At 41.4% G+C, this 14,574-nt stretch overlaps 3 protein-coding genes across 3 annotated transcripts in view; all 3 read right to left on the bottom strand.

Moving 5' to 3' along the window:
• Positions 1 to 7,924, bottom strand: part of hoxa3a (homeobox A3a) — a 30,921-nt gene extending 22,997 nt beyond the window's left edge. Inside the window, exon 1 of the mRNA XM_034704167.1 lies at positions 7,485 to 7,924. The gene's annotated coding sequence lies outside the window, so the exon portion shown is untranslated. The remainder of the gene's footprint in view (positions 1 to 7,484) is intronic.
• Positions 1,862 to 4,520, bottom strand: hoxa5a (homeobox A5a). Its single transcript, XM_034704174.1, has 2 exons — positions 3,639 to 4,520; positions 1,862 to 3,009 (listed from the first exon to the last, which is right to left on the bottom strand). Exons 1-2 carry the CDS (start codon positions 4,306 to 4,308, stop codon positions 2,759 to 2,761), a joined length of 921 nt encoding a protein of 306 aa, XP_034560065.1. The 5' UTR covers positions 4,309 to 4,520; the 3' UTR covers positions 1,862 to 2,758.
• Positions 7,925 to 9,279: 1,355 nt separating the features above from the next.
• LOC117827582 (homeobox protein Hox-A7-like) lies at positions 9,280 to 11,446 on the bottom strand. The gene is given in 3 exon segments (XM_034704179.1): positions 9,280 to 9,698; positions 10,601 to 10,771; positions 10,774 to 11,446. Coding segments are annotated over 3 exon segments (690 nt in total). The 5' UTR covers positions 10,976 to 11,446; the 3' UTR covers positions 9,280 to 9,381.
• Positions 11,447 to 14,574: the final 3,128 nt, after the last annotated feature.

Below are 14,574 nucleotides of genomic sequence, written 5' to 3'. Positions count from 1 at the left end.
AATTTCGTGATTCTGTTTCATCGCCATAGAAATAAGGACGATAATTTAGTTGAAAATCCGTTTCGCCTGCTGAGAACTGTTTTCCAACATCGGCGGAAATGATTTTAGTTATTCAAGTTGTACCAGTATTAATGTGTATTCCATGTTTTTAAGTGTTACTTAATATCATGTAATGGCTTTCGTTGATGCAATCAGGCCTGTGAGTAAAAAAAATGTGCAAATTCAGAATTAAATAGCTGACGAGAAACTGTAGTTTTGAAAATCCGCTCTGGAAAGAACTTATATAAAGCTGGCAAAACTCATTAGACTCAGATGTCCGGTAATATTTGAGATGATTTCATATTTGGCCTCGAAATTTCAAAATTAGAAACGAGCGCATCAAGTAACGCACTCCTTAAGTGAAAAACTTAATCCAAGGGTGATGAAAAGAAAAAGGCCAACACGTCCAAAAAATAGGAGGCGTGAAAAGTTATTAATTTCCTGTTTACAGTCCATGATTTGGGGGGATCAGGGTCCATTGGCCGGTCACTGGTCGGACAAGAGGTCAGCACAAGGCGAGAGTGACTTTTAAAGAGGTCATCTGAACTTTTCAACCCCAAACACAAAACGGAATTCCTTTTCAAACGTCTCCCTGCTGCTGTTTGTTCCCGTGTTGTGTTTACTTGACACTGTTTACAGCCCGGAGCCAAACACGGTGCCAACATGTGAAGCGCGCAGCCAAACGACAACTGCAACTTTTTTTCCCCCATTGATGGAGAAATAACTTCCAGGAGTCATGAGCACAAACAGAATCCAATAGCTGTAAATGCAGAGGCCTGCATTAGCGCGTAACTTCATCAGGGGAACCTCCACACTCCACACACCCCGTGGAAACTTTCTGGCTCTGTGAATCCTCCAATGCAATAAAACGACAACAAGTAGAAGTTTGAGGGGGTGGAAATGGACACAGAGATAATTATCCAACATGTAAAAATGGATTATGAGTTACACCACAGATGGAGGGAAACAAGTTACACAGGGAAGGAAGCAATTAAATAGCCATGAGCCGGACCCAACCCTGCGCAACATCTGCCGAGACCAGCATTCAGCACTGCACAACTGACAAATTAGTGTAATGGTCTAATAGGGACGGATAGAGGGAGCGAATACAATAATACGGCTGTTTGACATAGCCTGGCTGTTCTCCGCGCTACTGGAAAGTCTGCAGAAACTTACCCAGAGACGCGCTCCTCGTCCTGGAGAGCGTCCGGTCCATACTGAGGCAAACAGACGCTCTGTACCGGTCAAGTAACACTTACAGCCTGCAAAGAGAGAGTCAGACGAAGCCTCGCCGTCAGTGCGATTATATGTTATGTGCAATATACTGTCAACTCCCCAAAACCATAAAACTTACTTTAATGGCCACCACGTGACCGTTTATGGCCAGTAAGCCTATCTGGCCGCGCTCCGGATGATTTTTACGATCTAATTCATAGACAAAACCCCCCATTCATTTAGCACCCAAATGTCAGAGAGCCAGAGTCGAGCCTAATAAAGTTTACAGCTGGAAAAGTCGAGCTGATTCTCCAGGAGCCCAGGAGTCTGTGCGCAAAAGGGGGACGCACGGCCCCTGGAGCCTGTTAGTGACCATGGACCCCCCAAAAAGCCCCCCAAGCTCCTGCAAGGTGAGTAACACATGAAGCTTTCATTCAAGAAACCTGTTGAATTCCGGATTTAAGATAGGAGAACTATGGCTGATTCTTAAAGCTAAAAAAATATATATAGGATAGGAAACTCAGACTCTCCTGTTCCCACCTGGCAGTCGCTCTAAACGCGTAAATGGTATATGGACATTTTACAAAAACTCACCGAAAAGTTGCCGTTCCAGTAGAAAGTTTATTATATTGGCAATCATCATCAGTTTTATTATTTTTATAGTATATTCTTGACTTCCAGTCTTTGAAAAACATTTACAAAAAGCTAATCACGATGGAGTTTACACATAAAGCCGAGGAAATTTACTGTGGAGACCTCCACGTTCAAACAAAGACAGAACACTTTTTTTAATCAAATGTTGCGTTCAGGTGAACAACGAAAACAGCAGCTCCTGCAGGAAAATAACAATAATAATAAAAAAAAAGATACATGGTAACAGCTACTGTACATACAAGACTGGTTCGGAACCTCTGTCCATACAAGTGTCCACAACGCAACACAATAACCACGCACGGCTTACTGCTGGCTCTACTTTTTGGAAGCAAGTTTTCTGACAAGTTGGTACATTACATCAAACAAATAAATACATACATATACAGTACATACAGAGAAAACAAGGCTTAACACAAAGGCAGCTCAACCTTAACCCTCATTTAGCAGGGTGTTATTGTTCTGAGTGCATCACACAACTTTTACTGGTTTTATTTGCGGTAGGTTAGGTAGCATTTCAAGCTCTTATTTTTATTTTTTCGTCTGAACAAGAAATAATTTAGACAAACATTTATGTTTCTTTTTTCCTCTAAATCTAGACAGAACTGTACAGAATGCATCTTTTTTAATCACGTAAGCATAACCACGGTGGGGATAAAAAGGAAAAAATATTAAGGAATATCATTGGGCGGTTGTTTGACATACAGCGGGGTTTAGGGTGGGGATGTCCCCCTGTCCCGCACACAGCCCCTTTTACAAGTCTCTGCGCCTTTTGAAGGGACGAGGTGGAGAAGTTATTACAATCTTTGTTGTATTTTCATAGTGCTCGTCATCAGGTGTGAAAGAGGGAATATCAGGGCCTGTAGCCTACTCCGCCTGCAGCCGCCATGTTCATGCTCTTCAGCTTGTTGTCCTTCTTCCACTTCATCCTGCGGTTCTGAAACCAGATTTTGATCTGTCTCTCTGAGAGGCAGAGGGCGTGGGCGATTTCAATCCTCCGCCTGCGGGTCAGGTACCGGTTGAAGTGGAACTCTTTCTCCAGCTCCAGGGTCTGGTACCGAGTGTATGCAGTCCTGGCTCTCTTGCCCTCTGGTCCAGCCAAATCTTGTACGGAAAGAGAGGCAGGACGTTAAAAATGAATAGTGTAACAACTTTTTAAACCATCATTTTCAGATTTTCATATCCTTTGCCAGTATGGTTTGTGCAAAATGGACCTGCGTAAAAGTTGGCACATGACTTAGATTTTAAAGCCGTCTCATAGAACCCAAAAGCCATAAAAAACACAGGGTACATAACTAAAATACATACCTTTTCAGTTACATTTTGCAAGCAGCAATTAACAGCGTGAAATGAGGTGTGTTTTGACCAAAAAAAGTTTAGCAACACAAAAAACGCACATGTGATGTATATATTTCAGAGTTTTAATCACTAAACTCTAAATTCCTATGCTTTCTCGTTAAATTAGCCCGTGCCTGCTCAGTGCTGGCATTCTTGAAAGGCTATAATACACCAAACAGGTGAGACGCGCATACGGCGCCAAATGCCCCCGGAATTAAACACATTTTCTTCTTTAAAAATGTAATAAATCCTAAATAATTACCTTTTTGGCATGATACCGAAAGCTTTAAAGTCTCTGAATGGGGATATAAGCATAGTCATACCTTGACTAAACAATAACACAGTGCCACGTCTCTAAAATCGATACAAGCTAATTAAAAAGAAAGTTTCCATACCGTGATTTATGTGCAGTTTTCTCATCCACGGATAGATCTGAGGCTGTGAGGAGTCGGTATTATTTTGAGGAGTTGTCGGTGCGCTCCCCGCAGGCTTCTCCTCCTCGAGGGGAGAAGCTTTGGACACACAGTCCCGGCTGAGCATCAGCGAGCCTCCGTTGGAGCTCGAGCACGGGGTTGAGCACGAGGTCGTGAGAGAGTTTTTCACGGCTCGGTGTTGGGGCTGAGGCTCGGTGGCTGGTGACGAGCTGGCGACCGAAGAGCACGGCAGCGGGTCAGGTGGAGGCGATAGAGACGTGGTCCCAGTGCTGTTGGCGGACTGGGTGTACCTGACCTGCTCCACTGAGGGTGTCGCCGCAGCTGAGTGGCTCGGAGAGTAGCCCTGTGTCCGCTCGTTGCCCACAAAGTGATCGGTACCGGCCCGGCCGACTGTCAGGTCCATCCCGTTGTAGCCATACCCGTACCTGCTGGAATGCATGGCTGTGTTGTCTCTGTATTGCTCGTTTGTCGAACTATGGTCTCCATAATTATGTAACTGGAAGTCCGCGCCATTGGGATAGCGTCCGCAGAATGAGTTCACAAAATAGGAGCTCATTTGTTGACAATTCCACCGTTTGCTGGTTGCAGGTTTTGTTGTTGTTTTTATTGTCTTTTGGAGGTGAAACAGCATAAACCTGTGTGCTTGATTTGTGGCTCTTATGCTTTAGCGCGTCCTATAGCACCCTTGCACAATTTATGATGAATTATGGAAATGAGTGGGACATGGACTTGATTCTCTCTTACGTAGGCACCCAAATATGGGGTACGGCGGAGTATCACGTGCTTTTGTTGACCAGTCGTAAATCCTGCTTGGTGACCTCGAGAGGTAAACTCGTGCACACAGGAAATACTGGGTGGGATATGAAGGGCGCGCGCCTGCGAGCGCTCGTGGCTAGGGCAAACTCAGAAGCAGGGCTCCTGTGTTTTGGATTGTCGTGGTGCGCCATCCTCTGGCGCAACTATTGCACTGCGTGTCTGCGGAGGTTTGTCAGCCGTGGGCTCCGCGTGGGGTCATTCGGAGGTTAACGACCATTGCGGCAAAAAGCAACGAGCTCCTAAACAATATAACAAGAGACACGCTGAGAGTGCAATCTTTACTAGGAGAGTCTACAAAATAATTCCATCAGGATCTGTTATGTATGTTATGATAGAGGCGACGAGGGCCAATAGTATGTGCAGTTAATGGAATAAGAGTCCATTCAAAGCAGAGCTGCCTGTATTTTTTTCACATGATTTTTTTCCCTCACAATCATAAAACAAGTGAACAAACGCTTATGTTGTAAAAAAAAAAAGATGGAAGAAAGTTTTGTGGAAAGATAAAAGCTTAAGCAGCGCTTCGTTGGAGATTATGACACATTCTGCTATCAGAGGCCTAAGCTTTATGGCACTTTGAAGAATTAATATCTTTAAATATAAGCTCGATATGAAGACACTGAATGCTGCATTACTGTCTTCTTTCGGGCTATTAAAAATTTCACGCCCTCAAACATTCAGACCTTTTAGATATTAGACGCTTTCTGCATATAACCTCCCTCTATTGATGGCGCATCGACGATCATTTTAACTTCAAAACAGTCAATACTTTATCAGATTGCATTTTTACTAGGAAGGCTACTTATGAAACATAATGTCTCATATCTTTTAGCTGTTTACAGACACTGACATTTAAAAACGAGGGATTTTAAATACACGTATAGGCCTGGGAATGGCTGGAATTGAAATATTGAAAATCGTGAAATTGTAGCCGAATAATTGAATTTAATTATGTATCAAATAAAAGCAATAAACAGATCATATTTCATAATCCGTGCTCCGTTTCTATAAGCTGTTCATTTTTAAAATCAGGAAAAAAAGTGCTATAATTTCGGTCCCTTATCTTATATTAAAACGGATATTGAAAACACTCCTTTATGAGACAGACTTAAAAGAAAATCAATGAAAATGTCAAAACAATCGCCTACAGTAGCAGACGGATTGAGTGATGATTTATGTTTAGATTTTAAGTTTAACTTAGGTATACTTTAACTTTAGGGGAAAAAACACGCTTTCGTCGTAGCCTGGTTCGTCAGTTTATGAAAATGTGTGAAGCTACTTTTTCCTGATAATTCAGAGCAGAAATACTAAAATACAAAGATCTACAAAGAATATGACACAGACACGAAGCCTGAAAAGAGATTTGACACTGTCTTGCGTTTTCCGTTTGTTTTCTCCCTCTGGAATTTTTATAGCACCTAGTCTCTTGAAGGCAGTGACATGTCCTCTGCTTTCCCACATCGAGCTTTCTTCCAAAAAAGCAGCCCCTTCAACCAGCACATGCCCAATCACGTGTTTCTGACAAATACAGTACGATAAAGATTATTTATCCTGTTCCAGTTATGTGCGCTCTTTGCAGTAAAAAAAAAAAAAGCCCCAGAAGGCACAGAGTGAGCACCAAGCTTCCACATCCAGTAGGCCCGTAATGAGAGGAGACATATACTGAGTGTGTGTTGGTCAAACAGTCATGCCCCAACAGCTGATTTATGGCTGACCAATGGCAACAAAGTTCCCACGAAAAGTATTTCCCGGCGTTGAGCCAGGGACACACCCATGATCTAAATAAGGAGCAAGAGAAAGGCGAGGAAAGAAGAGTGTCAAACATGCCTGGCTGTAAGCGAGGGGGCCACTCCTGCAGGAAAACAGGAGGGTAGTGCACTCTGCAGGCACAAACAGACACCAGCACTCGAGAGTAAAATCTCACGCGTAATGATATTGTTGTATCATTACACACGGTTGCAGCACGATTAAAACACACCGTGGTCACATTTTATTGACAGTGTGTGGGGTACGGTGAGCAAATAAATTGTCAACCTTACAGCAAGAAACACACTTGTTTAAACCAGAAAGAGCTGCATAACAACAGTCACACGGTTTTTCCCACTACACACAAGTCAAACAAGTACGTTTGTGAAAACGTTAAGATGATGGACGAATTTGTGTACAGATAAAAGAAGTTGGAAATGAACATTAGTCTGAATGCATGTCATTTATTTGCCATTGCTTGTATTTCAATTTTCAGGATATAGTTGCTTGGCTGAATAAACTTGCTGCTAGAAAAATAATAACGTATAACAGAACACTTGGGCTCAGTACGTTTAAGCCATAAGCATCAGAAATAAATGTGTCCACACCAAAACTTCGTGGAAAAATTATCTTATCCAACACAAATTTTAAACATATAGAAAATCATCTCATAGAAACGGAAGCAGGTATGAAATAAAGGTCACCAGTCTTTATAATAATATTGTATTGTAAAATAAGCAATAATGCCATTTATCAGTAGCCTACATTATAAGTCGAGGCCTGTATGCGCACGTTTTAAGCACAAATATTCCAGCACCATGCAGGACACCCAGGTATAAAACAGAGGTCGACATGTCTGAGGTCCATGTGTAGCATGGCAAGCAGAGCCTCAACCGCAACCACCCCAGTGACTCCACAGGAGGGCGTCAAAGAGCACATCTGATGGCCACCATCTACCCAATGAAGCCCGTCTTCATTTGAATGCAACCAACAAATTAAGTCGTGGGAACATGCAAAAGCCAACAGGGAGATGAAGAGAAACCAGCCACAAAACTTTCATGTTCATTCATACAAACCGGTTCACTTAACCCCGAAGCATTTGCTATTCAATTCAAACTAACCTGAAACCTTTAAGCCTAGGCATTCACACAAATAATACGTATACACAAATAATTAGCTGGTTATTATTTGCTTAAGTCTTTTTTCATTGATGAAAGATTAAAAACGTGCAAGATCCTGATCTCTTACCTTGTGGGGGTCTCTGCCTGCAAACAGGGGAGCTTAGTGGACGGGGTTGGCAGGTGTAGACGACCAGTAACGGAGGGAAGTATCCAACTGCGTCCCCGGACGGAAGCCGGGGCTCCCGCGGGGTCAATGACGCACCGGGGCTCCTTCCCCTCATCCTGCCAGAACGTGTTCGGAGAGCGACAGCAAGGCACCCAAAGGATCCATACATGTCCCAAGGCAAGCTCCTGTGCGTGGAGCCTCTGACTCACCCAGAAAAAAAAACTCCTCAAAAAAGAGAGAAGATGAATAAAAATGTAGAGGCTCGCTGAAGGAAACAGCAGCGCGGACGCTCGAGACCGTTAAATGAAAGGCTGTCCTATTCCTCTATTGGAAAGTATATATTAAAAAAGTTCATGTTCATGGGCTCCCTATCACGTGACAATCGACAGCCATGGGAAGGCGAGCTGGGTCGTAAAGTTGCATTGCCATGTTGTAAATTTTCATAAACAACAACGGATTTATGACCCAGCGCTGGAGGGAGAGATGGGGAGAAAGAGGGGGAGGAAAGGAGGCAGGGGAGGGGGCAGGTCACCGTCAGGCGCCATCTTACAGAGGGAAGAGGCAACGCAGAGTTCAACAGTAATTTCCCTTCATCTGCAGCTTGCCCCATCTCGCATCCTCATAGTTCACATTCCCCAGCACAGTGTTTACCCAACCAGCAGAATGGACGAACACGTTTCATTACATGTAACCTAATATTGACCGCAAAGAAAGTGAATTATTATCAGCAAACTGGTGCTTAATTGCTGCGATCATTATCAGGATTGCTGCGGCTATGTTGAGTCCACAAATATGGAAATCAAATATTAAAAGAAAACATTTAGACAGAAAAAAACTATGTAATCAAAGATTATATTTTTATTAACAGTTTTAAGACATGAGAATACCTTTCTTTGTTAAATTGTTTACATAATTCACATTAAAAGGTTGGCACTGGAACTGAATATTTCAGGGTTTGCACATGTTTGATTGCATTCATGTAAATGTTTAAATTGTGAAAGGGTAATGCAGTGTCCTATTAAAAGAGCATGCATGGATTGTGCGTAGTCACAATCCCGGACAATATTTTCAGCCCTGAATAAAATAGGCAAGAACATTTTTACAGTGCATGGTGAGGACTTCAGAATATTTATGTTAGGTTAGTCCTGTTTACAGCGGAATAAGCAAAGAGTTTATGAGGTAGGTTACAAGAGTTCATCCAAACCTAAACAAATAGTAGTGTTAATACTGGGATGTGTGAACGGTACATAACTGTAACAGGGGTGTTAACAGTCTGAACGATAAGCAGGGATTTAAAAGAGAAGATACAGTGTCACACCTGGTCAAATCACAGTTAAAGGCGTTTAACAAAGATAATAATTCTCAATTAGCCTTGATTTAAAATAAGGCACCTTTACGCATAATGTTAAAATTTGTTATATTGCGAAAATACAACCGTCTTAAGAGACATTACTCGAATAGGTAGCATGTTGTTATTTATAATCCATTTAAACTTGTGTCAGTGTTGTTTTATGTAAGCACATTAATAATAGGTAGTTTTTTGTTCAGGAATGTGGCTTCAGTAGTACAGTCAGGTTAAATTACAGGTTAAATTGCTTATAAAAAATATTGTTTGGGTGATTTAGCTTTATCATGCGGATTATTTTCTGCATTTGGGTTTAAATGTGAGATATGTAGACATAAAGCTAGTGTTGTCAAATGCTTGTTACATAATTGCCATCAGTTGTCATTCAACTTCCAACGCTTGTTGTGTATGAATGGTATATTACTTTAAAAAAACATGTAAGAAATAAGATAAGTTGTTCAAATGTATATACTTTTTTAAATCTGGTGTTTTTAATGCCTCCTTTGTCTCTCGTTACATCGCAGTCGTTTCTGACTCCGAACCGGCGCTCTGTTTTTCTACAGTTCCGGGCTCTGTGGACTCTGACGCAGCCTGAGTCTCGCCGTCCTTCTCCACGTCAGAAGTAGACACCGGGTCCTCCTTGTGGTCTTTCTTCCACTTCATCCGGCGGTTCTGAAACCAGATTTTGATCTGTCTCTCTGAGAGGCAGAGAGCGTGGGCGATCTCGATCCTCCTCCTGCGGGTCAGGTACCGGCTGAAGTGGAACTCTTTCTCCAGCTCCAGGGTCTGGTACCGGGAGTAGGTCTGACGGCCCCGCTTTTTTTCCGGATCTGTGGACGAAAGATGAGCTATGTAACTTGCAGGATTATTTTAAAATCATGTGTGAAATATGATTCTGCTTAACAATTTACTTTCGTTTAAGCTAGTGATGTCAATAAAATAATGTTTTGGAATCCTCCTGAGAATCGTTTATTTATTTTGGCACATTCATTTTAGCTCATGATAAAACCTTTAACCCCTTAACAAACCCACACAGACACACCTTTAACACTCAAGCTGAGGCTTTTAAAATTGTTGTCAGTTCTCTGCATCTATTTAAAGTGTTCCTGCTGGGATGTTTGGCCTATTCCTCCTTTGATACCCTACATGCCTTTCCAATTAAAAGCCAACAATTTTCTGCGCACCAAAGGGGCCATAAGTAATTAGATTACAGCCCCCAACACCTTTCTCCTTCACAATTATAACAGACCCCAATGTTTCAAATTACTTGCATTCTAAATCCACTTGACTTCTTTATGTAACCGACAATGCTGGGGCGTATTGATCCAGCAATGTCTATACGAACCATGGCTCAGAAAGTAGCAGAGCCTCTGCAGTGCAGACCCAATTAGAAAGGAGCTGCAGAGTGCGAGGGAGCTGATTTACACAACAGGCTGCTCCTTTTTACAACCACAAAGGGTAGAAGAGGCTATAAGAGTAATAGGAGTGCAGAGAAACCCCCCAGCGGCAAGGTCTCTGCGCATTCAACACACAGGAGCGCTGGCCAAATGAATTTATGGCTGCAGAACTCATTAGTTGCGCAATAAAAGTTTTACGATTCTTTCCATGCAACACCAATGGCTTCACAAAATTAATTGAAGCACTAACAGCCAATGTGAGTATCCCAATGTTTTCTAGAAGCATTGACCTGCAGGGCTTTGAAACAACCATAAGAGACGGAATCAGCACATACCTGATGCTCTCATCCAGGGATACATCCGGTAGTGTTTGTCCGGCGGCGAGGCGAGGTGTCCCGGCTCCGGATGGCAGCAGCTGTCGGTGAACAGGCGACTCTGGTCGAACAGGCTGCACTGCAGTGTGCGTGGTGTGTGTGCGTCTTGCCCCTGGCTATACCCCGAGGTAACACAGGCCGGCTCTGGTACACTGCATTGTTGACGCTGTAAACTCCAGTCAGAGATGGTGTGAACGAGATGGCCGCAGCTGTCCGAGCCGAGCCGTAGTCCTCTCCAGCGGGTCCAATGCTGCAGGACGCCCGCTCCACGTTTGGAAAGAGAGAAGCAGCTGCCGTATATTTGCTAAGAAGACCGTCCACATAATAAGAACTCATATTTTTTCTCTCTGATTTGTTGGCCCAGAATCCTCAGTGTCGTTTTTACGAGGTAGTGTGATATATGACAGCAATACACCCTAGATTTACACCAAAGCCCATTTTTACTCCGGACCAAAGAACTCACTCACGTGACTCCGGCCTGGACGCTCCGTCCAATCAACGGGCAGATCAGGGTTTCATTATGGCGCAGGACTGCAGTGTGGGATTAGCACTCCACATAAACACATACACACACATAACGCACACGATAGAAATTCACACGATCCTGGTGATCAAATGTAATTGAGGTGATTTGGTGAATTGTTTTATGTAATTTATTTTACGGCTTATTTACAAATAATCGTTTGTTGATGAGTGTAAACTGTTCTACTTTAGGCCGGCTTCTTCCTACCATGCTCGATATGACACTGTCATGAACGGTGTAAGCTAAAACATAGGAACTCATCGGTTAAAGAGCTATTAAGATAACAAAAGAGACAGTTTTTCAGCAGAACGTGTCTGTTTTGTTTTGTATTTATTTTTGCTTTCTTTTAAAATCCATTTAAACATGAAGTCTTTTGTCTTCATACATAAAACAACATTACCATTTATGTTTCAAGGAAAATTATTCCTACTTTATGGCAACATTAAATTACAATATTTTTACAGAGTGGTATTAATAATGTGCTAAATTTGAAAAATGTGAAAAATATGACACTAACGTTTCTGAATTTTAAACTGATAGTGAGGAAAGTATTAGCGTTAAAAGAAACGTTTAGCATTTTTCTTTCAATAGCTAATTGTCATGTTTATCTTGTTTTTTAACTGGAATTAGCAAAACTATAATTATTTTGGAGCGATATTAACGTAACACAAATATTTATAAACAGGGAAAATATTGATGTAAATGGTAATAATACTGCTAGTGCTTTATACATTTCTAATAATACTGCTCACACCAATACGGACACCTACTTCTTCTTTTGCAAATACTAATACTACCAATAATAAAACTATAACAGTAATACTATATCTGTCATATAAAACATCCACTTATACTGAAAAGACTATTTATAATAACCTCTGTAACTCAATCCAAGATTATAATAATATCACTAGCAACAATCTCTACTACTACTACCACCAATAATAATAGTAATAATAATAATAATAATAATAATAATAATAATAATAATAATAATAATAATTATTATTATTATTATTATTATTATTATTATTATTATTATTATTATCATTATTATTATTATTATTATTATTATTATTATTATTATTATTATTATTATTATTACTGTCTATACTGTCGTTCAAATGGTCTATTTTGTAAATGTTCTAAATATAAGAACTTATTTACCTATGTTCCTACCACAAACGCAAACATCCAAAAAAGGGGTTCTAGAAATAATATACAAAATAAATAAATAATTATAATGATTGACAGAATTAATGGTTCACATTATTATGTACTACATATATTCTCTACTTATGATGATGATGATAATTAACAAAATTGTGTCTATGGAAATCACGACAATCACAAAAAGCCAAAACGATGAGAATGACAGTAATTACAGCCTGTGTTGGAATTCTTAAACATGGTGTATTTATGACCCCCAGCATACTGCGCATCAGAAAGCCGGCTGTGTTATGTGTTGTGAATTGTGTCTTTCACTTGAATTAAAACTATGCATAGTGAAGACACAGTTCAGCAAATATATTAAATTCACCAATTTAGGAAAAGAAATGCTAAATGTGGGTATTCTTTAAACTAGTACTAAGTTTAAAACCAACTGCGTATTCAAGCCATATGGAAACACCCGTGCTGGACAGCATCCAGCAGCCACCGCGTGCTGCTTGTTTCATTGTTTCCGCAGGCTACAGAAACACTTCTGCTTTGAGACTGTAAAAAGGTGTGAAATTATTTAGCTGGACCCCCTTAAAAATGTTACTACAGTTTGTTTCCAGAGCAGGTTCATTAGTGAGAAGTGTTCAAAAAAGGGAGGGTGATGTTATGAAACAGTGTCGCCACCCTCTGGTGACATGCAGGGATTGCAGGCTGGGGGATATGAGTTCGCATGCGCATAGGCTGTGTGTTCCTGTGCTGGATAAAATAAAAAGTAAACGGAGGAGGAATGACGCTCAGAGGACGACTCTATGTTTAGAGATTTGTGATTTTAAGGAAAGCGCGTTTGTCTTTTTACAGATTCACCCGGATGTGTTTGGTACAAGCATCATCTAAAGACCTACCACTGAGTTTAAAACCAGCCACTAGCTTTATTGCTCTTTCTCCTTTAGGCCGGGGTCTGCAGAGGAGCAGAGGGCGGAAGGTTCCCAGGTAGAGACAAAAGATCTCCCCAAATGACCGTGAGTCCTGCGCGTCCCCGTCGGGGAGGATCCAATAAAGCTGATCATTTCCGCTCGGCCTTTTGTCCAAGGCGCAGTCTCACAGAATGGGAGAAAAAACAAATGGGTGCCATTCTGGAAACGGCCTAATTGTGTCTGGACGGCCATAAAGCCATTAAAACTGGAATGCCAGACAGTATAGCAGACCAGGCGTTTTATTGCACTGTCTCTGGTCGAGTCTTTGAAGTTTGGGTCCATCTGCGGCTCCTAACGCGTCACAACAGCGTTCCAGTTGGACTAAAGTTACCTTCTAACGACAATAATCTATCCGTTTCTGTGCAGCCCTTTAATGAGGACTAAATGAGCTGATGTAGGTGACAGAGCATTGCCGGGCCGTGGTCGACTCTCACAATTTTGCTCTGCAGCATTTGTCTCTAAAGAAGTTGGAATAGCTGCTTCTTGTATTTCAGTCTTTGTGCCAAATATTTCCTCACATGCACAGACTTGAAGCAGCCGTACAAACTTAGGAGATATCTTTGAAAACCAGGCCTCATTTCTACAACTAAAATATTACTGGAGATCAAATTGGGTTTGGATTCCTAAATTCGTCAAGTTTCCCTATTTTACAATACTAAATCAAAGAACCTCGATTATAAATCATGGACAAAACGTTAATAGCAGAGCTCCCAGATGAGCGACCTTGTCATATCTGAGCTGAGCACAAACATATCGGCTGCATTATTTGGGGCTTCAGCTGTCGAACCCGTCGATGTCTTTGTTTTTTTTGCTCTGTGTCCTCTCGCCTAGCAGCGCTTTGCACCCCATAAAAGGTTATAGCGGTAATTGTCTTTTATGGCTGTATACAGCTAACAACATCCTCTGCCAAGACACAGCTCTGTCCCCTATCCAGAAACAAACACACGGAGATATTCACCTATAGGTGTTTCTTTAATTGGCGTGTGTGCGCGCTTGTTAGTGTGTGTATGCCCTCTGCAAATTGCAAAAAAAATGAAAATATTTAGAAAATGCGTAAATGTTTGAATTTGATCAGTGCGCAAGTGTCTAGAAGTCATTTTAAGAATTTACGGTGTGTGTGTGTGTGTGTGTGTGTGTGTGTGTGTGTGTGTGTCTGTCTGTCTGTCTGTCTGTCTGTGTCGGTGTGTGTGTTGAACAGCAATAACATTTCATTTCTTCTGCAACAATAAGAAGATTTTGCAGCAAGAGTTCGTCAATGAAGCTATTAAGAAATATAATTG

This window comes from Notolabrus celidotus, chromosome 16 (assembly GCF_009762535.1).
Source record: "Notolabrus celidotus isolate fNotCel1 chromosome 16, fNotCel1.pri, whole genome shotgun sequence".
Taxonomy (NCBI): domain Eukaryota; kingdom Metazoa; phylum Chordata; class Actinopteri; order Labriformes; family Labridae; genus Notolabrus; species Notolabrus celidotus.
This window is presented reverse-complemented; position numbering and strand designations above follow the sequence as displayed.

Excerpts from the sequence above, each read along its gene's own strand:
- hoxa5a (XM_034704174.1), bottom strand. The coding sequence starts at position 4,308 with ATGCTGTTTCACCTCCAAAAGACAATAAAAACAACAACAAAACCTGCA. Across the intron at positions 3,010-3,638 it reads AAAACTGCACATAAATCACG|ATTTGGCTGGACCAGAGGGC; the intron begins GTATGGAAACTT and ends TTTCCGTACAAG.